The following is a 21,134-nucleotide window of genomic DNA, read 5'->3' on the forward strand; positions in this document are numbered from 1 at the left end:
GGGATAATCTGGCGGTTGTATATCTGCTCGGAGCAAGCGTGAAAAGACAAAGCGCGAGGAATACGGGCGCCCGATACACCCACAGAAGCTGCTCCTTCTATGTACGCGTGTATACGTAGGTACCTATGGGACTTTCTCTCGACAAGGAGAGCACTCGTGCGCGCCCCTTTGCCGGGCAAGCACGCGAAACGACGGAGAACAATGCGTTTTCCTGCGCGTTTATTATAGCGCAACGGCGACGCGAGATCGGTCCAACTCGACGTACCTCTATGTCTTTTTCTTCCACGATGTTCAGACTAGCTGTCGCACGGAAGACCGCGCGTGACCCGTACGATTCCTCTGCCCGCTCTTATACGGACGATGAATTAGCCGTACTCGATTACCATTCAGCCCGGCGTCTACTATATCCGCCGCCCGCTGCACCGCGGACCTTCCGCGCGTACGAATCGAAGGCTAAATACGGTCGGCCATTGACTGTGCGCCCGTGAACGCAGGTGCACCGAGTAACAGAAATTACCCGCGTGCACCGACCTTCTCTGTTGAGAGAGAAGGCTCTTTCGAACGTGCGGTATCCGCGATGCTGCATTCGAAACGCGGTTGCAATTAGTTAGCTTTTCAGTTTGGTCATTTTGTCGCCATTCGTAGGCAGATCGCCTTTCAAAGATACTTCTAGATGGAATCTCGACGTCCCGTTTCAGAGCGCGATTTACAACACGCGTGCACGGGATAATACGCGAGAACAGCCTGAAGAACCTTGACTGCACTTTCGCGGAACTCGAGCTGCATTTCAATCGACCTTCGCGATTCGCACGATTTCTCGATACACTTTCGAGGGACGTCCGTCGGAGGAGTTTCTTTGAAGAATCGTACGGGAACATGTTCGAAGGCGATCGAGGCGTTTCCGAGTTTCACGTTCACGCGACACGCAAATTCGTCCTCGAACTTTCGGATCGGAATTCCGAGCAGGAGGAGGCGTTGATTCACCGTTCAAAAACTCCACGCACCTTCTCGATGAGTAAAGTATTTACGCCGCGACGTCGAATTCGAACGTCGAGGTTTGACTTTCTCCGGAGTTGTTCGCATTCTAGGTAGCATAGATATATGTGTACGATAAACTAACGTGGCATTTGACGCGTCGCGGCGCGGCGTCGCGTTTTACCCGGCCGGCTTCGTGTCATCGATTTTCGATCGGATTCGATTTGACTCGATGCCAAGTCTTGATCGAGAAATATGGCACAAGGAGAAACACAGACAGGCAATTTTTTCTACTTTGATTAAGGGTTTTTTATTTTAATTAGGGGGAGAGAGAAGGGCCGCTTTTTGGTGTCTATTAGATATGAAGATTTAAGGGAGAAAATTTTATTGAATTCTAAGTCCTTCTATTTGTATGTTCTTCTTTTTAAATTAGGGTTTTTGGTGACCCCTTTCTAGTTTTCCATTAAAAAAAAAGTCATTTTTCTTTTTTTTATTCGAGCGGTAACCCATCTTTCCGAGATCCCCGCTCCACTTCGCTTCACCTTACTGGTTTTTCAAGTACTTTTTTTTTAACATGGTTTATTTAATCAGTGTTTATTAAGGGTTTTTGGTGACCCCTTTCTAGTTTTCCATTTAAAAAAAAGTCATTTTTCTTTTTTTTATTCGAGCGGTAACCCATCTTTCCGAGATCCCCGCTCCACTTCGCTTCACCTTACTGGTTTTCCAAGTACTTTTTTTTTAACATGGTTTATTTAATCAGTGTTTATTAAGGGTTTTTGGTGACCCCTTTCTAGTTTTCCATTTTAAAAAAAGTCATTTTTCTTTTTTTTATTCGAACGGTAACCCATCTTTCCGAGATCCCCGCTCCATTTCGCTTCACCTTACTGGTTTTTCAAGTACTTTTTTTTTAACATGATTTATTTAATTAGTGTGTAATAAGGGTTTTTGGTGGCCTCTTTCTAGTTTTCCATTTTAAAAAAGTCTCTTTACGTATTTTTCTGTTTTTATCCAAGCGGTAACCCATCTTTACGAGATCCGCGCTCCACTTGGCTTCACCTTCCAGGTACTTTTTTTTTAAAAATTGTTTATTTACATCAGCATTTAAAGCACATAAAATTATAATATAATCTGTAATAAACAACAGACTTAGTTATCTAGTTGAGCAGTAGATCTAATGGCTCATTGCATCGAGCTTCTCTAGATCTTCTGTACAGCGTTTTTTAGTTTTGTAAAGCCTACGTGGCTATGGTCGTTGACGAATGTCTACTTCGTATTCGTTTTCACAAAGTTCACTTTCTCTGGATACGGTAAAACGTGATCGAGATCGTTATTGACGATTCGTGCGGAGCAAATACGGAACGGAGTTCGTTAACGGGTCGGAGCGGAGGCGTTTCCATTGGTCGGTGTGAATGCAGGGTATCCAAGTGAAATCTCAAAGTTGCAAAACATCCTCTCGTAAGGTCGAACACGACCCGTTCAATGTTAAGGACAGCCGAGAACCGGAATCTAAGATACGCGTTAATATCGGCGATGACTTTCGCTCTCGAAAACAATAAAGTCTCTTCGAAAGTTTAGCTCGCGCTCGACGGAACCGCGATCAGACACACCGAATTCCACTTCGCCGTCGAAAGAAGCTTATCGGTTACCGATCGCGTGTCACCCGAAAGAAAACTCGTCGCTCGAAAATAATAGTTTTCGATTTCGTCGAATACGATCGATGACGAAACCTGTCGAGAGGCGCCTCGTGGAATTTCATGGAAAGTACCTCCCATCGTTGTCGATTTCAGCTCCCGTCGTGTCGCGCCGTTCGATCGGTTAACCGGTTCGAATACCTTTGTTCCTTTATCTTCCGACGACTTCGTGCCTCGTTAAATCATCGAGAAATACTGTTTCACGCGGACAGGAAGCGAGGAGGAGGCGGAACCGATTTACTTGCCGTTCCCGATCGCGCATTTACCGCCCATTGTTCCTTCGTTATCGGTGTTCCGTGAAGCGTCCGGGAGAGGCACTCGCGCGTATCGTCCGCGATTTTCTACGATATCGTGGATATTACGCAAATGTAACGTCTCGGGAGGAGGACGGGCAGCTGGTACCGACGCTCTAAGGGAAATATTTAATGGACGGACATTCCGGTTTCGCAAAACCGGACGTCAACTTGACCTACATCGTGCATCGACGATCTCGAGGTTCCATCGCGTTTCGTTACGTTACCATCGGGGATGGAACGACCTTAACATTGATACGAACACCGTGCACACCGACGCGCCGCGCCATGTCGGGGTCTTCGTGGTCGCATCCGCCATGAAAACGATCAATCTCTCCGTTTTTTGTTTCTTTATTCGAGCTATTTTTAAACGACGCGTGGACACGGACGGATACGATATCAGGGAAAGCGAATAAGGATCTGCGCTCCGGAGAGAAAGTCCTTTCCTCTTCCTCCTCATCGGTTGATGCTTCGTTTTATTTTCGACCGATTTTTTTCTTCTATCCTTCGTTATTCGAGACTCACGCCCGTTCTATTCCGATTAATTAAATCCACGGATGCGGATTACGAGCGGTAACTTTTTAAATTAGTTACGCTTCCGCTTTCAGGAAGAATGATTTTCGTTATCTCTTCCGGAGGATGAACTCTGGGGGCCCGGTAACCCTTTGATTAAGAAAGGCGTAAATGTGAAGTTTAGTCTGATTTGTTAAAATAAATATTGAATATTGAAGGATAAGAATAATTTGAGATTTAATTAGGTGTTTAAAAACAATAGAAAAAATCAAATTTTATTTAAAATAAAAATTTATTCTCTATTTTCAAATAATTTGGTTTTAGGAAGATCTATAAATAAATTTTCATACAAGGAAACAATACTTTCATTTATTGCTCAACTTTCGATTAAGTTAGGAAAATTCTTATTAAACGCATCTACTATTCAACTAAATTATTACACACGAAGCGAGCAATGTGAAAAATACAAGATTCTAATTTTAGAACTGACGCTTTCCTTTCGGAGCGCGCAGTCAAAGGGTTAAACGACGTGCGTAATTACAGTTACGTTACACTTTCTGCGGTGTAACGAGAAACGATACCCGCGTTTCCGTAATCGTTTCCTCGTTTCGTAAGAACGTCGCGACGTCGTTCGAAGAGTTCGCCCAAAAAATGAACGAAAATTACCAAAAAAACAGCTGTCGAAACGAACGATTTGAAACTTTCTAAAATTTCAACCACCTCCTCGGCTCGTTTGCGCAATTCTCTTCGAAGAGGAACGTTACTTTCGGGCACCGGAGAAGAGGAGCCCGCGAGGGATAGACGGTTATTATTGCATCTGCCGTTCGCTTGCCTCGGCGACATTATCGAAAGGTCACCGGAGGACTGGTCGGTGGCTCGCTTCGCGACTCGTCGCGGTTTTAAAAGTCACCGCCCCGCGGGTCACGTAGATTCTTCGCGTCTACATCGGCACCGGATAATTGCGGCTCGAGGAATCGCTCGCGGAGAGAATCGTGTCGTAACCTTTACCGCGTAATAACGGTAGCGCGGATAGAAAAGGATCCTAAAACGGAGAACGCGGGGGAGAGAAGCGGGAGATCCACGGAATGTCGTCCGCGTCAAGGATGACCGGTGGTGAACAGAGGACACCCGTAGTTTCCGACTCCTAATCTTTCTCGAGGAATAAAGGGTTCCTTTTAAGGCGCCATCGGGTGGCATCGCGAGATGGAGGATTACCTTCGAAGCCATCTTCTCTTCATTTCAGTACGTTATCAGGCCGATGACGCGACTCGGCTCGGATGGTCTTTGCGAGTGAAATGTTCCTCGCAACCGCTTCAAGGCCGACGAGATACAACCTCTCACTTTCCTACCTCTCGCTGCCTACTTCTTCCACTCAGCCTTTCGCTGAGTCCTCTCTTCTTCCCTCTTTTATCCTTATTTCCCTGCCTAAACCCACGGTGCCGGGGTCGTTGGGGTCGAAAAGGTACGAATACGTCTTCTCCTCCTCGCGAGAATGCAGATGGATATCACGCCCATTCGACATTCCGCAGCCGGACGCTGGAATTTCTCTGCCTCCCACAACCATCCCGTATGCAAATACCTCGGGGGAAAGTGATTTTTCGATCTTTGCATTCGTCAAGGTTACAACCTCCCCCGTGTTCATTTTTTTATTACGAATTTTATTGCATTAATTTACATTTATACAGTAAGTACGTTGAGTATTCGGTGAATGACAGCCTTCTTCTATGTACACTTGTCTTGATCTAATGTTCTAATGCATATCTTTTTTGCTCGTACACAGTCCGTTCGGCGGTTACTGTCTTCCCGCCGTCTGGCGTCGCTTTTCGAACGCGGCTCGTCGATTAAAATGTGGAATTTTGCTTCCCTCGTTTATCCTCTACGATAAGGCTTCGGTTTTACTTGGACCTCCTCCCGCTGGGTCTCCTCTACCTCCTCCTGGACGGGTTTGCTGCCTCGGGTCGCCCCGAACCTGCCGCGTCCCGACGACTTCGATTCGCTCGCCCCGTTGTTGCTTTTATTACGACTGGTCGTGGCACCCCTGTGGACGAGGAAAATGGTCAGAAGGAAGTTTTACAGCTTACGAAAAGCAGTATGGTCGGTTATTTACTTGGATTTCGCCGTTGTGGACTCGGTGGCCGATTGAGTGGCCGAGGAGTCTCGATGGCTGCTGCTGGGTCCTACCTGGGCCCTCCTCCGCTTCAGCGCGGCTAATAGGTCCTGGTTCGACCTAAAGCAAACTTCTTAACGTCGTCCTGCGTGAAAGGATAAAGAACATTCCGTTGGATACGTACCTGAAGGGTCTGACACCGCCGCGGACCTTTTTGGAGGACTCCGTAGTGGTGGTCGGTGTTTGTTCTTCCTGTTCTTGGTTCTCCTCGTACTCTTCGTCCGCCTCTTCTTCAGCTTCCACGGCCGGCTCCACCGCCTTCGCGGTCGTCGACTGCGTCTGCGGAAAATTTTTCGGTTCATCTTTTCTTCCATCAGGGATTAGCCGTTTCTCGTACTTACCGCTGCTGCTGCGGATGTTTTCCTCGGGACGTTCACTCGTCCTCGCGAGGACAACAGGCCTCCGAGTCGAGGCGAGTTGGATCTCGATGGTGGCGGGGTGACCGGCGCGGCCGGTTCTTCCTCGTAATCGTATTCCTCCTCCACCGATCGGACCACGGCTACCAGATAGCCGATGGCCACCAATCTGCAAAGAGCGGAGCGTTATTACGCGGCAAACGTAACGGGCTTTCGCGGGCCTGGAAAAAGGGAAGATGACGAACGACGGTGAAAGGTGGCCGTGCATGCTAAGGAAACGCTTTCCCGCCTGGCGGACCGAATAATGGCTCGCGAACAGGAAGTCTCGGACGGTGTCTCTATTCCTCCGTCGAGGGAAGTTGGGATAGGTTCCTTGTATAGAGCGTATGGCGAAATTCAGGTGGAATATTGAAATATTGGCCCCATAGAGCCCGCGGGCCGCGAGTGCAGCGCAGGACACTCGGGGCCGCGCGGCGCTGCAACTTTCGCCAGGATCGAAAATAGAATCCGAGGACGAGAAACGTCCTCCCGGAACCGGGGGGAGGTGGAACGGAGGTGAATCGTTACGAAGAAACCGGCGTGCAGCGAGCTGTGCACGCTTGTCGTTGTAGATCCCCGTGTACACTACCAGATGGATTTTGACCTGTGACATTCACGTACGAAACTCACTTTCTCTGCTTGGCTGGCGCGCGCGTTGCCTCCTGGGATCGGCCGCGGAATACGTGAGACGGCTTACAAATGTCACGAAAACTTAGCCGTGGCGAATTCGAATTCGTATTTCTTCCAAGAGGAATCGAAGGCCGGTGAAACCTCGATCGAACGCGGAAAAATCGTCCCCGGAGAATTTAGAACGGGCCGCGATCCGCTTTCGAATACGCTACTCTACGTCGACGAAGGAAGAATCCTCCGAATAATCGTATTTTACTTCGTCGCTTTCTCGACTCCTTTGTGCTAACTCCTCCTGACGCAATTCCGTACGCTCGACTCGCTTCGACGGCCGCAATCACCGATTGTGTCAGAGATTTCTCGCGGTTACCTTCGATCGAGAATTCCCGTGGAATGAAACAAATTTCGCGGTTTTCGATACGGAATCTCGTTTTCTAATCCGTTTCCTGGTCGACGTGTCCTGCGTTTGCATAACGCGATCGTTTCGCGGCGCGATACTTTTCGCGAGACGCGATCGGTACGGCTCGTTGCGACACGCGGCACCCGGTTCTGACGTACGACCGAACAAATACGCCTTTCGATCGTGCCGGATACTGGTATCGGCCTTGGTTCGCGACGCTAACACAGGGCATTCGGTATTTCCTCTCGCAACGTTCGAAAGTTTCCGGCGCGGACCAGGGAGACGGACCGCTGATCGAATTCAACGGATCGTCGAGGGTTGAAGATACTCACGCGAATAGTGCGAGTTTCATGGCGTGCGTCGGATGACCGTGGACGTCGGACGGGCGTCGGTCTGTTGGTAACGACGGAGGAAATAGGCTGGCCCCTCTTGATTCGTGCAACGTGCGGAATTGTTGAAAGCCGCGTCGCTCGAGTGTTGACACGGTCGCGATGCCGCGAAGAATGAATATCGAAACGGGCGTAGAAGGAGCCGAAAGCACACCACTGCAATCGCGGAGGCTGTGTACTTTGGAGTGCCGAGTCGAGTTTCCCCTTCTCTCTATATATATATATCACTCTCTCGCTCTCACTCGGCGGCCAGCAAACCACCCGTGGCCGAACCCATCCACCTATCCTACACCAGACTTTGATATATCCTTCGCGATACCTGGAAATTGTTAACCACGCGCGATACCCACGCCATTGTTCGTGACACGATCGTCCCTGGTATATCCTCGATAACGAATACCACCTTATCGACGATTCGATTTCTTTCGAAACGCGACCAACCGCGGGAAATCATCGGATTTATTTTCGTGTCCGCGAACGTTCACGCGTGCCCGACTGGAACACCGATCGTCCGACGAAACGAACGCGCGAATCGTGTTTTATACACGTAGTTAGATCGCGCGTAAGCAGTGAAAGTAAACGGCTCGGACCTGTTCGCTGGTTCTGCAGCGAAGAATGTCAGACACCCTGCTGTCTTTTTTCGTTATTCCAGAAATCCTTTGGAAATGTCAATTATCGGCTTAGCTCGTCGATTCCACGACGAACCAAGGAATGTCTGACGATTATCCTTGAAATTCCGCGACGTCGGATGGAAAGAAAAATGATCGAAGGGGAAGACTGGCGACATTTATTCCGCGAATAGAAATTTCTTGGACGATGCGTCCGCGTTCGTATCGCGAGCGAAAGAGAACCGTTTTGTTTACCGATAAAATCAATTCCATGCAGGTCGCCCGTGTTCGAAGCTCCGTCGAGTGGTCGCGCATGGAAAGATATTCAGGATCTTCCGTGTGCAAATGTCAAGAGGTGTTGCGCGGCAATGCGCACGTTTCGCGTGTCGAGTAGCTCGTTCGAGCGCGTTGCCTTGAGCTCTCTCGGTAGTCGCGAAAGAAACCGGTTGATTCTTTGGAAAAGAATCGCGGTATTTAACAAAGGATTCGAACCGCGAGCCCCGCGTTACCCGCGGTTTCTTCGATCGATTGGAAATCCCTTTCTAGAAATCGGTTCCCTGGGTGAATCGCTCGATAAACTCGTGCTGTCACCTCTCGGACGTTCCCGGCAGTCTTCCAAACGATCTTGGCGACTTTCGATTTACCTTCCAATCGAATTCGTGCTCTTTCAATTCTTTCCCGCGTGAACTGTATCGATTTTCGAACTAGATCGAAATGTGCTCGGATTATTTAGCTTTTTAGGAAGGGAAATATGAGTAGGGGTTTGCGGGTACTCGAAAATTCGGGTCGGGTAATGATCGGGTAAGGTCGCGCAGGAACTCGAAAGTTTGTCTAGCATAAAAATTTATTCAGGACCCGAGTTAATATTCGGGTACCCGAATTGAATTTTGGGTTTCCAGTTGATATTCGGGTACCCGAAAATTCGGGTCGGGTAATGATCGAGTAAGGTCGCGCAGAAACCCGAAAGTTTGTCTAGCACATAAATTTATTCGGGTACCCTAATTGAGGTTCGGGTCCCGAGTTAATATTCGGGTACCCGAATTGAATTTTGGGTTTCTAGTTGATATTCGGGTACCCGAAAATTCGGGTCGGGTAATGATCGGGTAAGGTCGCGCAGAAACCCGAAAGTTTGTCTAGCACATAAATTTATTCGGGTACCCTAATTGAGCTTCGGGTCCCGAGTTAATATTCGGGTACCCGAATTGAATTTCGGGTTTCTAGTTGATATTCGGGTACCCGAAAATTCGGGTCGGGTAATGATCGGGTAAGGTCGGGCAGGAACCCGAAAGTTTGTCTAGCATAAAAATTTATTCGGGTACCCGAATTGAATTTTGGGTTTCTAGTTGATATTCGGGTACCCGAGTTGAATTCCGGTTTCCGAATCGAATTTTAGCTTCCAAATTGATATTCGGGTACCCGAATTGAATGTCAAGTCCCGATTCGATATTCGGGTACCCGAATAAAATTTCGTCTTTCAAGTTGACATCAAGATCTCAAACTTACGGGTACTCGAATTAATTAATCCCCTGGAAGAATTTTTTTAGTCCCACCCGATCCGAGACTCGGGTACCCACCCCTATACAAGATTTCCTCCCCGAAACACCCCTGAAAACGCGTTCTGCAAGACAGAAACAGCCGAATTGAAATTAGAAGAGCGCGGAATCGAAAATCATTGAAGCAAAGTTCGCGCTCAGCTTCTCCGACCGGTAGCGCCATCCTCCGAGGTAGCCGAGAAGGGAACTAACGGAGTCGAGGAGCTTGTCTGTCACTTGTTGCATCGCCGTCGGCCTGACGTTCGTTCTGTCCGGGCCCGGCGTGCTCGCACCGGTACGCTCCCGTGTTTCTCGCGAAACGTTTTATCTCGCTACCGGATCTCTCCATCACCCCGCGAACTACAACCCGATCGCGATTCTCTACGAGCGTGAAGATTCACAAGGATCCGCGAGTTGACAGTGATCGCGCGTTTTCGTTGCCGCATCCTTGAACGGAGAGATCTATCGGATCCTACGTCTCGCGTGTGGTGCAACTCGCGGTACATCATGGTAAGTAACTTTGTAACTTCCGATCGGTTACATTCCCGTCTAATTTTAAAGCCGATATTAAAATTTCTGTTCAATGGAATTTCACGCGTTTCTCCGTCGACGAAAGATTCCAGGTACAGGTAGAGGGTAAAAGGAGGGCCATAGAATGCGCCTGGGTTTTTCGTATTCACGACCAGGCTGTTTTCTCCTTCCGAGAACGAGAATCACAATGGCCGAGTACAATAGGGCTCGATCGTGCGTGCACGATCACGATCGCGATCCAGGCGAGTTTTATTCCCCCCCAGGCTATCGAGTCGCGTTATCGTTTCTCCTCGGGACCGATCTCTACAGAGTTTCAAACACAGCCAGGAAAAACTCTTGCAATTTTCCCGAAGTTTCCTCCGCTTTATCGCGTCGCGTCGGTCAGTTCCTTTGTTTCCTGGTCCACCAGCTCTCCGGTTGCTGCGACCACGATGGACGCCGTACGCTGTTCCTTTCTCTCTTCCTCTCATCCTTTCTCTTCACATCTCTCTCTCTCTCTTCAATTCCTTATGCCGCAGCCTCGGCTCGTTCTCTCGGTCGTAAGAGCGTTCTCTTGAAACCAGTTTCCAGCTGTCAGCGTCTAGTTTCTCGCGTACGCCTTACCTCGGCCGCGATATGTGCAAGAATTTTTCAGCGACCTCCCGTAACCCCGGCCCGTCGCGTTGGTCGCTTTCGATTTACCCGGTCGCACCGGCGAGATAAGCCAGGGGAAAAAGGGAATCCGGGCCGATAAGAAGCGCGACGAACGCGGCCGGAAAGCAGCGCTCGGCTCGACCGAAATAATTTTCTCCCCTAACGAAAGCCGAAGGGCGTGCGTCTGGACCAAAATAGGCGGATGCAGAGGCAAGACACGGGCCGGTGCTTTGCCTTGTCGAATTCATTCATCAGAAGCGAGAGGGAGAGACGGTGGTACACAGGATGAGGGCTGGGAATGGAAGTAGGGTACGGAGGGAAGGGAAAAGGTTGATTCAAACGTCCAGGCTTAAACTCCATCGTTGCTTCGTCTGTACAGCCAGGTTCTCGACCGTCCTGTTTACATGCCGTGTAAGCATCCCCCAGGGATGCTTCCTCGAGTTCCTGGAAAGCGACCGACTGAAAAGTGGACGAATTTTTCGGGAGAGAGCGTGGGAAGCGACAGATGGTGCACGGAGGATCAGGTCAAATCTCGGGGGACGGGAAATAGCCGCGATATTCTTTCGCAGGTATCGAGCCGAAGACATTTTCGATCTTGTATACCTGCTCGTCTTAGTACCTTCCTGAATTTATGATCCTTTTAGCGGTCTCGAAGTCTGGATGGGAAATAGAGACTCTCTAGTTTCGACGTGCATTAAGGGCGTCGAGGAATAATCGATGCGTTCAGAAGGGAGGGAGATAAAGTGTGAAATCGTTATTCATTGATAATAGCAGTATGATGGAATCATCATGCGTATCGAATTGGAAAAATAATTTTTGCAGGAATGTGTAAATTTTAGAAAATGAAAGTAATATGTTGTAGAGAAATTAATTAGAATTGCGACTCTCTCTATGATTCACCGTTTTGGTGAAAGTTGCGAAACCCATTATATTTTTAACCCTTTTAGAATGATATGGAAAATGGTGCACGCGTTTCTTCTTCGCGAGTAATCGTGTCGAGGTCGGGGGTGAGTAGTCTCATTTTCCCCGCGTGTCCGCGAAAGGAGAGAGGCAAGGGCTCGCGTATCGGTCGTTATCCTTTTGGTATTACTCGACGACCGATTCCCCGATCGTTCGAGTCATTTGAGAGCCACTGTGCCGCGGTTCTGCTGATACGGCGATGCGTCATAAGTAAATACTCGCGTACCTGTAACTCGTTATCGGCGTTAACGCGGCCACCGCTTCACGTTGGCTGGCACCCAGAGGTCGGTTCGCCAGCGAGCGAATCGAAGCGTTCCCGACGACGTCGCGCGAGTTGAGTCGAGCCCGAGTCTCGTCGCGTTCGCGATTACCTCGAATCCATTCTCTCTGTTCGTTATTCCACAGCCGTGTCTTGCTCTTTCTCGCCTTCTATCCCCCACCTTCTGTTTCACTCGCTCTACGTGCATTACGCGAACGGACTCGCAGTCAGTCGGCACAGAGTCATCGTTGACGCCACCGAGACCCTCCTTATCCCTTTCTTTCATTCTTTTCCTCCATTTCAATCTCCCTCTTCGCTCCTCTCCGTTAATTCATCCCGCGATGTTCCTTGATTTTCGCGGTCCTCTTAATATTCCTTCCCCGTTTCACCGCCGGCAATCAGCCCAGAGCCCTTTCGTTCGCGTTCCTGGTGAAACATCATCGAGAACGTACGTTGCAACGGGAGTGGTCAGTGTTCAGTGGTTGTGATACTTCTTCGATGCCACGAGAAGGATAGAGCGGCTTCGACCTTGCTCACCCGTTTGGTAATTAACCTTTGACAGATGTACGCGCGATTTTTTCCATCTCCTCACCGTGCCAGAAGACGAGGAGATCAACTGATAGCGAGTTGCGCGATAACGTCGCTTCGCTAGTCTATCGTTTTTAACTATGTATTTTTTCCTCCTCGACGCGATGCACGCTTGAGAGTGCTCGATCTTTATCGCCAGCACTCCCCTCGTACCAGTAAACCGATAATTGAACGAGTTATGAAGGCGCACGCGAACGTACCGGTTAATCCTCTAACGGCGGACCAGGGAGAGAGACTCAATTCTAACTTAACTTTGCTAACTTAACTATATGTTTAACTTTAAATTGATATTCTTCTGCATCTTTTGTAAGTTTAAAGGTGGCGGACCAGGGAGAGAGACCCAATTCTATATTAATCTCGTATTACATATCATTTTCATTTTCTAAAATGTATAGCGTTTTTCCAAGAATAATTCTTTGAACATATGAAATTCTTTTGTTTAAAAATTTATTTATTTATTTATTCAGTATATACAAAAATTGTGTATTTAACTTAAAATTTCAATGCCCGCAGCAAAACAAAAAGTAGAGCGCACTGTAATCAAAATTTTCTCTTTATTTATATTACAACCATAATCGTTTCGCAAGGTTCGCATCGCGGAATGTCCTCATCGGCGCTTCACGTTTACGTAAGATTTCGAGGCGACGATCATTCGAGCGCAGGACGCGTTGGCGCGTGGCGCACGCCATGGAGTCTCTGCGAACCGACGGTCGGCAGCCGGTAAAGGAGCTCGTCCTCGCGATAGTATCTAACGACGATAATGGGATAACGAGGGTCTCGATAATTAACCGGGAAGCCGGGTACGAGTAACCGAGTCTTGCTCGATCGTTGACTCGACGGCAACCTTCCCCCCACCGTTCCTTTCCCGTTGCTTCCTCCTCGGACAGCGGTTACCATTGTCCGCCTTAACCGAGCGAATCGATGACCCGTGGAAGATTATCCTCCGTTCCGTTCGCGGGAAGCTATCCCGTCAGCGTTTCGCTTCCGTTCTTACCTTGGCGCGCTTTTTTTTTCTTCTTCTTCTTCTGCATCGAATACGCGGTGCGTTACGTCAGCGATACAAAGCCGGTTTGCGTAATCGATGGCGACAGTGCGTATTTTTGTAATTCTCCTGGCTCGTAAGTCAACACCGAGGTGTTCATTTCAACGAGAACGAATATTGCGTTTCCCCGGCTCCCTTCCCTCCCCAAGCGCGCAAATCGAGGGAAAGGTACGGCGGTGTAACGGTACCGGCGAAAAACGCGTTCGAAAAATGACTAAAGCGTACCGTTTTAGCCGCGGCGAGGAATCGGTTACGGTCGTTGATCTTGCCGACTTCGCGCCGCCTTTGTTTCTTCCGGCCCGAAAGGGGCGCCGCGTCCTCCCGACAAAGCTTTCGGAATGTCGGAAGGCTGTCCGCCGAGTCACGTAACGTGGTAGTCGGGATAAACGTGCTCTCGAGCTAGATCGATTTCCCGTAATCAAGGTAACGCGATATCGCAACCGCGACCGATATTATCCTGGCGCCTGTATCGCCGAGTCGTTTCGACAGCCACGCCACGAATTCGTACCTTTCGCCTCGGTCTCGGAAACGTTTCGTTTGCTTTGAGCCGCGCTCGTTAACGCAAACGCGGAAACTTTACAGCTCCCCTCCCTGAGAGTAAACTCAGAATTATCTACTCGCGGCTGTTTGTTTGATTTAACACACGCACACGCGCACGGTTCTAGTATCGTCAGTTACCAGGCACCGGGTTTGTTCGTTTTCAATTTTAGGAGGCAAGATCGGTGAGCTTCGCCTCGCGGGGACAGAATGGAAGGAGAGGATGTAGGCGATGATAAGCTTTCGAAAAAGGAAGAACCGGGGCTTCGTGTTCTCTCGGTCGACAAAGTCACCGTGGAGAAGATCGTGTTCGAATCGTCGAGTGGATCGCGGGAAGTGCTGCTGACGAAGAACGAGACCTCGAGGAAACTGTCGATTAAGTCCGAGCTCTCGCGGTCCGAGGACGAAGGGAGGAAGAACCGCGCATCGCTTCCGGAGGACATACTCGCGGCGAACTCGAAGGGCGCGATCGAGAAGAGGATCAAACCGATCAAACTTACCAAGGGTCCCTCGATAGGCAGCATCGTGGTCGACGTTCCGTCAAAGTTAGAAATTAACGAATCCAATTCAAAGAAAGCTGAAGAGAAAGCAAAGGATGAAGATAATCAAGAGGACCGAAGGGAGAACGAGGGAACCGAGGCGAAAGATCGTTTAGAAAAGAGTCGTTCGAACATCAAAGTGCTGCAGGAAAATTTAACAACCAAGATCGACGCCAACACCGTCGAAAGGTACAGGAGGAAGTTGCAGGAGCTGCGCGAGAACTGCGCCCACAAGTTGCTCGATTCGAACGCGAACGAGAAGTTCACGGAGGTCGCGTTCGACGAGGAATTCCTGCAGAAGCACAACCTCGACAGGAGATTGAAGATCGAGGAGGATAGATCACCGGAGGGTGAGCTCGAGCAGGAATCGGACGAGTTGCTGACGAAGGACACCGCGACAGCGAAGCCGAGCTACAGCAAGAAGGTCTCCGAGGTGGAGAAAAGGTGGTCCGGAGAGTTCCTGGAGAACAGACTGACGCGTCGATCCTCGGAATCCTCCAAGTCCTCTTACGTGGAGGAATTCGGCAGCGTATCCTCCGAGGAGAGCGTCGCGGGAGATCGCGACTCGCCGCGATTCGAGCGAGAGAAGAGGAATACGGAGGTGGAAGAGAGCGGACGAGAGTCTTTCGGGAGGCAAACTTCGGAGGAGGTCCTCGCGGACAGTACCGTGAGCACTTTAGATTCCGACTCGTGTCTGGAGGATCGGATCAAGGCGTTGGAGGAGGAGGAAAGTGTAGATCGGAAGGACGAGGTGGAGGATGACGAAGGAGAGGATCTCGACGTGGTGCGTCGTCGACGTCGCTCGAAGCTGTTAGCGTACGAGCGTGCCGATCGTTGGAACGAGTCTCTGAAACGGGCGAAGGTTTCGAGCGGTTGCTCGACGGACTCGATCGACTCGACGCGTTCGAGGAAGGACGGTTACGCGAGTCTCGTGAGGGAATTGGCCATGGAGGCGGCGGCGGGCACTTCTCGAGTGAAGAAGGAAGAGAAGCAAAAGAGGAAGCTGGGGCTTCGCAGATTGCTGCCTGGTTTCTTCTCGCCGAAGGATTCCCGGAAGGATTACAAGAAGAAGAAGGAGTCGAAGGAGAGGAGGAGGCACGAGGACAGACACTTCGCTCGTTACCAGCAGAACGGAAATTACACCAGATCGCCGGACACGATGAATCTGAACGAGGACATCAAGAGGAACGTGAAGCTGGACAACAGTCTGAACGGATCGATCATCGAGGAGAGGCTGGACGAGATAAAACGAGAATTGTTCCCGGATCAGTGCCCGATAACCAGCACTCCGGACCACCTGGCGCGGGACGAGGAGCAGAGTCTGTTGCGCGACCGAAGCGGAGCCGCCAGGGCGTACGGCATCGACTCCAGCCTGAGCTCCATCGCGCCGGACGACAGGTGGAACGAGAGGAGCGGGCATCTTGGGATATCCCCGGACATCCGGAAGTTCGAGCAGAGGCAGAAGCGCGAGGAGTTCGACCAGAGGTACGGGGGGCAGCAATTGGAGCGAAAGCACAGTCTGCAGGAATCGAATCCACCGAACCGTCTGTGTTTCTTTCAAAGAAATCATGGCCCCTCGGGAAGAATCTCGGCGCCGCCCAGCGAGAGGTACCTCGTCCGACCCAGGGCGATCCATCCGATCGACAGACCTCTGCCGGCGATCCCTCGATCCCGAGTCGACTCGTCCAATTATGAAAACTATCCGGAGGAAGATAATCAACCGCGGCCGATCGGTTATGAACGGAGTGGGGCATACACAGCGGACAAGGCGGAATATTCTAACAAATCAACGTTGTATGAGAACGAAGGTTCGCCAGGTGGATTGATTCTGAAATCGGTCTCCGCTCAGGTGAAGATCACGCGGCAGCCGATAGGGAATCAGAACCAGAAGAGAGCGCCCTTGGTCGGTCGATCTCCGAAGTATCTTTCTTCAGGTTCCAGTCAGAAATCCGGGGACTACGGAGATTCCAGTTGCACGCCGAACTCCAGCCAAAAAAGCGAGTTCTCGCCGACCAGTTCGAAGAGCGGGGAGTATTATTTGAATTCTCCGCGGAACAGCGGCTCTCCTAACGACAGGGACTTCGACGAGGAGAACCCGTCCAGCAGGGAAGGCATCTACGAGAACGAGAATGAGAATTCGCCTTCGAGATCGTCCACCCGGTGCGCGGATGAGAGGATCTACGACGAAACGCCGTCCTCGCCGTCTAAACCGCCTATCCGTTCTCCAATGGATGATTCTTTGGATAAGACGGACTCTTCTCCGGGTCGAGGATGTTCCAAGGGCGGACGACCAATGTCGCCCAGGACGAACGCGGACAAACAGAGCATCGATGGAGAAACTGGCAAAACAGGAGCGCGGACCGTGCCTTCCAGGAGGTCCCAGCCTAACGAACAGATCCTGATCGCCTCGCCGAAGAGGGAAATCGCGTACGAGTGTCGGATACCTCGGCCTTTGAACGAGTCCAGACTCTGCGCCGTCGAATCTCCCGTGCGGATGATGAATACGCCTCACAGACTCACCGGAGTGACCCCGTTGGAGCCGCGTAATCAAGATCCAAGCGGGAACCGGGAGCCTCCAGCCTCGAAGATGATCGAAGATGACTATCCAGGAGGAGGAGGAGGACTCGCGGAGATAGCCCGGCCGGAGCCCGTTTACGGACATCATCGAAATCAACCAGTAGCAGGTCAGAATGGTGGATCGCAAGCGGAGGATGAGCGGAGAAAGGACTGCGACGATAGAGTGGCTTGGGTTCAGGGAAGAGCAACTTCTCCGGCGACGAGCCCTAAACGAAACGAAGCAACATCTGGAGAGAGAAACGAATCCCCGGTTACGGAAAACCATCGACAGGGTCAAAATCAACCGCCCTCTCGTTCGCCTCGGTCCGTGGCCCCTTTGCTCCTGCAAGAAGCGCAACGTCCCCGCATCGCGGGTCGGGAGAAATTGTACGGAACCGCGGGCCCGGGACGCGTAGACCCACCCAGGGTCCTCCAACCACAGGCGCAGCAACGACAACCGCGATCGCCCACACCGCGAAGTCTAACGGAACCTTTGTACCTTCGTCAAATCCCCGAGTCGACTTACGGGCAACGGGAGAACGCGGCCGTCGGGCCGCTGTCGCCGTCGAAGCAGGAGACTCGACAACACCTGGAGGCGTTCTACTGGCAGCAGAAGACGCTGGAGGCGAGCAGGAAGACCGTCGCGCCTCCGAGCGCGAACGCGAACCCGAGACAGATTGGAAGGAAAATTGATTTACCGGAGGTCAGGGAGGCGGTGTATTGGCAGCAGCTCAAGAAGCTGGACGAGGAGCAACAGAGGCGCATCTACGAGCAGAATTTGATGGAGGAGTCTTCCTGTTGCAAGGCGGGACCGAAGATTCCCTCTGCGAGGTCCGTGTCTCAGAGGCAAGTGTCGGTTCCAAGTCCCGCTGGAGCTATGAATCTTTCGTTGACGATCGGATACGGGGAGCCGGGTCCGTGGGCGGGTAATGTCTGTCGTTCGAAAGGGAATCCGAGCGGAAAGCCGCCGTTAATGCAGAGTCAAAAGGGTCCGAATCAACCGGTGTTGATCGTGAGACCGCAACAAGCGATTCGCGAACGTCGAGAAGCAGCGATGCCCTCTAAGCCCGTCGATTCCTCTCGCAGACCGGAAACGCAGAGGTCGAAAAGCGCTTCCCCGCATTTCCACCGCGGCGACGCCCCTCAGATCGTGCCGCGGAAACTGGACGCCCCGTCGATTTACGAGGAGGAAGTAGCAGCGGTGAACGACGTCGAAGGGAAAAGCGCGCCTCCTCCGATATTCAAAAGGGGCAGCCTGATCGGCGGAGAGTCGGCGGAGTATGGCACCGGAGGTGGCGCTAAGAGGGTCAGCTTTTCGAATCAGTCGACCACCGTCGGACGAGATTTGCCCAGCGGAAGTTGGCCGACAAAACATGGCACAGCTCCGGAACCACCGACTCGAAGACATCGAAGCGAGGACAGCGTTTCCGACACGGACTCGGTGTTTCTTCACCAAGAACGTCGCGACGCTGCGGCTGGCCCCTGCCCCGACGTGGAATACGACGCTGACAGACCTCTACCTCCTCTGCCCAACGACGTGGCTCCTGCGAATCCGAGCGGAAGTGGCAGTACGCCAAGGAGCAACGCGTACGGGGAAGTTCGATGGAACCCCCCACGACCGGATCCACGACGAGCCATCAGCCCCCACCGGATGCTTCGCCCAAAGGGTGAGTGCTTGCTTTTTTTTCCATACACCTCTTTCTATTTTCCGCGATTTTTTCATTCGCGGCGCTGCCACGATCCGCAACGCTCGGATCGTAATTTCACCCGGACAAGTTGCAAAGGATCCGCTCTACGCGGCGTATGACCGTGCATTTCAACGAGCCTCTTAAGGCACACCGAGAGCGGTATCGCGTACAAGCACGTTCCTGCCCGCGGTACACGAATCTCGCTCTTATATCTAAAGCCTGTACGAACTTCACTTCCTACGTAATGTCGCGAATTCGTGAGAAGTTTGCACGTATTCGGGCTGCAGGCGTATTTGTCAATTTGACGAAATTTATTGGTAAGTCGACTTAAGAATATTGAGTGGAATCGGGTCGAGTCGGGTACGATTTCGGGTACCCGATATTCACGTCAAATATGCATTTTTTGGGTCAGGTTTCGGGTACCCGAAATTTTCAGATCTCTATTAATATCGATACTCGTCGATCGTTCATACGTCTTGGTTCGACGACCCTGCACCTTAACGAGGATTTTTACCGTGAACTTGCCACGACGATGGAAGCAACCTGGTTCGGGGTCAGAGATGGTCTTGGCTGCAGGATACGTGGGCAGTAGCGTTACGTCATTGGACGGGTCGGAGTAGCTGTACGGGCAGTCGCGATTAGTTGCTCTTCTAGTTTCCCCGGAGGAAGGTCGGTAACCTACGACTCGATAAAACGCTATGCGAGTTCACCATCCACCTATCCCAAGAGGAAACCGCTTTTAAATCAGCCACATGCCACTCGCAAATTCTTGATCCAAAACGATCCTATTCAAAAGAACGTATCCGGGCAAACGTTGATCGAATTCTCGTCTAGTCCTTCGATACGATATGTATGCAAATCGGTAGAATCCTCAGAGACAGCGGATACAGATTCGAATATCAAAATATTCGAAGAGCCCCGAGAATTCGCGCCATCCAATTAACCGGTTCATCGACCGTCCGCGAATTAACGCGTCTATTTACCGCGGTAATAAGCAACGAGGTCGCGAGGACATCGCGGAGAAGCGAAACGCGTCAAAGAACCTGCGTACCAGTGTGTCCGTGCGTGGGAGGTCGGGGGAGGTCGCGGGAACGGTCGTATGTTTTCCGTACGGTGAGTAGTAAGTAGCATTCGGGAGGATGCGGAGGCGGGAAGGGCGTTCGGGATCGATCCCCGACTTGGTTCCCGTGACGTCACACGGGAAGGGAAGATAGAAGGAGGGCGCTGGGACGAGGGACGAAGGGACAAGGAGGAAAGTGAGACAAAGCGAGAAAGGTTTCGCGAGCTGAGCCGCGACAGGGTGGTACGGGGGCATGCGGCGCGGCGATGTAGAGGGAGGAAAGAGAGAAAGGTGGGTGCAGTGTGCCGGGACTCGGGCAGGTCCCGGCGACGTTCCGTTCCGTTCCGCGGGTTTTCGATGGTGGTGCCGCTGCTGTTGGTGCTACCGGCGTTCGCGCACCTTGTGAAACGACTCTAACCGCGTACCTGATAGTGGTTGTGGGTGGTAGTGCGGTGGTGGTGCGACGCCGCCGTTATCGGTGGACGTCGCGTCTTATTTTCCGCGCTCGGACTTTTCCCCAACATCGCAGCCTCTTCTTCAGGGCTACGATCGATCGCGACCTTCGAAGACGCGTGTTCGCGAAGGAGGAGCGCGCGGTGACGTTAGTCGCGATCGTCGAAGGGACGAAACGCGAGGTAAGCACATAGGGTGCTGGGGGATCGTGGAGGGTGGCGGTGCTGCCGTCGAGCCGGTCGCCCGTCACACGGCGCGAGGTACGTGCTCGTCTCGCCGGTGCCCGCCGTGTAGTTTCTCCTCCCTCGTCGCCTTCTTTCGGGTCTCTGTTCGAAAAATCGTCCAAAGGTGTCTAGGCCCTATCCTAAACATCCGCGTCTCATCGGCAAGTGTAGTGACCTTATCACGGACCAAGGATTAAAACTTAAACTGTGCCCGTTCGGTGATCGAACTTGAAAAAAAAGCATGCATTTAGAGCGTGAACCGCGCGATACGGGTAGATCCGCCAGGTATGGTTATCGCTCCTCGGCCACGACCTTCACCGTGTAATCGACGTGGAAGGGAAAAGGTTCTCGAACGAAGGGGATGCTGTGAATCGTGCCAGTCCAGCGACTCGCGAAATATTCCTTTCTGAAAAATCTCGCGCGCTTATTAATCCCGTAGGAACGTAAAGAATATCCTGGCGGGAGACAACGGGG

The 21,134-nt window shown here is 51.3% G+C and overlaps 2 protein-coding genes across 25 annotated transcripts in view; one reads left to right on the plus strand and one right to left on the minus strand.

Annotated features, from left to right (window-relative positions):
- LOC117606476 (uncharacterized) overlaps positions 1 to 21,134 on the plus strand; it is an 80,627-nt gene that overhangs the window by 13,794 nt on the left and 45,699 nt on the right. For 12 of the 24 annotated variants that reach the window (XM_076689748.1, XM_076689754.1, XM_076689752.1 and 9 more), the window contains exons 1-2: positions 10,146 to 12,517; positions 14,314 to 18,902. In XM_076689748.1, the coding sequence (XP_076545863.1) occupies positions 14,351 to 18,902 (4,552 nt within the window). In that variant the 5' untranslated portion in view covers positions 10,146 to 12,517; positions 14,314 to 14,350. Of the gene's footprint in view, positions 1 to 9,230; positions 10,101 to 10,144; positions 12,518 to 14,313; positions 18,903 to 21,134 lie in introns of those variants that run through there. The other 12 variants (XM_076689751.1, XM_076689757.1, XM_076689760.1 and 9 more) reach the window with 6 other exon arrangements.
- On the minus strand, positions 5,103 to 7,865 carry LOC117606494 (uncharacterized). The gene is made up of 5 exons (XM_034328994.2): positions 7,394 to 7,865; positions 5,981 to 6,164; positions 5,764 to 5,918; positions 5,580 to 5,699; positions 5,103 to 5,510 (listed from the first exon to the last, which is right to left on the minus strand). The coding sequence occupies exons 1-5, from the start codon at positions 7,411 to 7,413 to the stop codon at positions 5,342 to 5,344; spliced, it is 648 nt and encodes a 215-aa protein (XP_034184885.1). The 5' UTR covers positions 7,414 to 7,865; the 3' UTR covers positions 5,103 to 5,341.

This window comes from Osmia lignaria, chromosome 8, assembly GCF_051020975.1.
Source record: "Osmia lignaria lignaria isolate PbOS001 chromosome 8, iyOsmLign1, whole genome shotgun sequence".
NCBI lineage: Eukaryota > Metazoa > Arthropoda > Insecta > Hymenoptera > Megachilidae > Osmia > Osmia lignaria.

What these genes read in the sequence shown, in the direction of transcription:
- LOC117606494 (XM_034328994.2), bottom strand. Translation starts at nt 7,413, where the DNA reads ATGAAACTCGCACTATTCGC. An exon ending in AAACATCCGCAGCAGCAGCG is followed by an intron (nt 5,919 to 5,980) that starts GTAAGTACGAGA and finishes AATTTTCCGCAG; the next exon opens with ACGCAGTCGACGACCGCGAA. An exon ending in GGCGGTGTCAGACCCTTCAG is followed by an intron (nt 5,700 to 5,763) that starts GTACGTATCCAA and finishes AGTTTGCTTTAG; the next exon opens with GTCGAACCAGGACCTATTAG.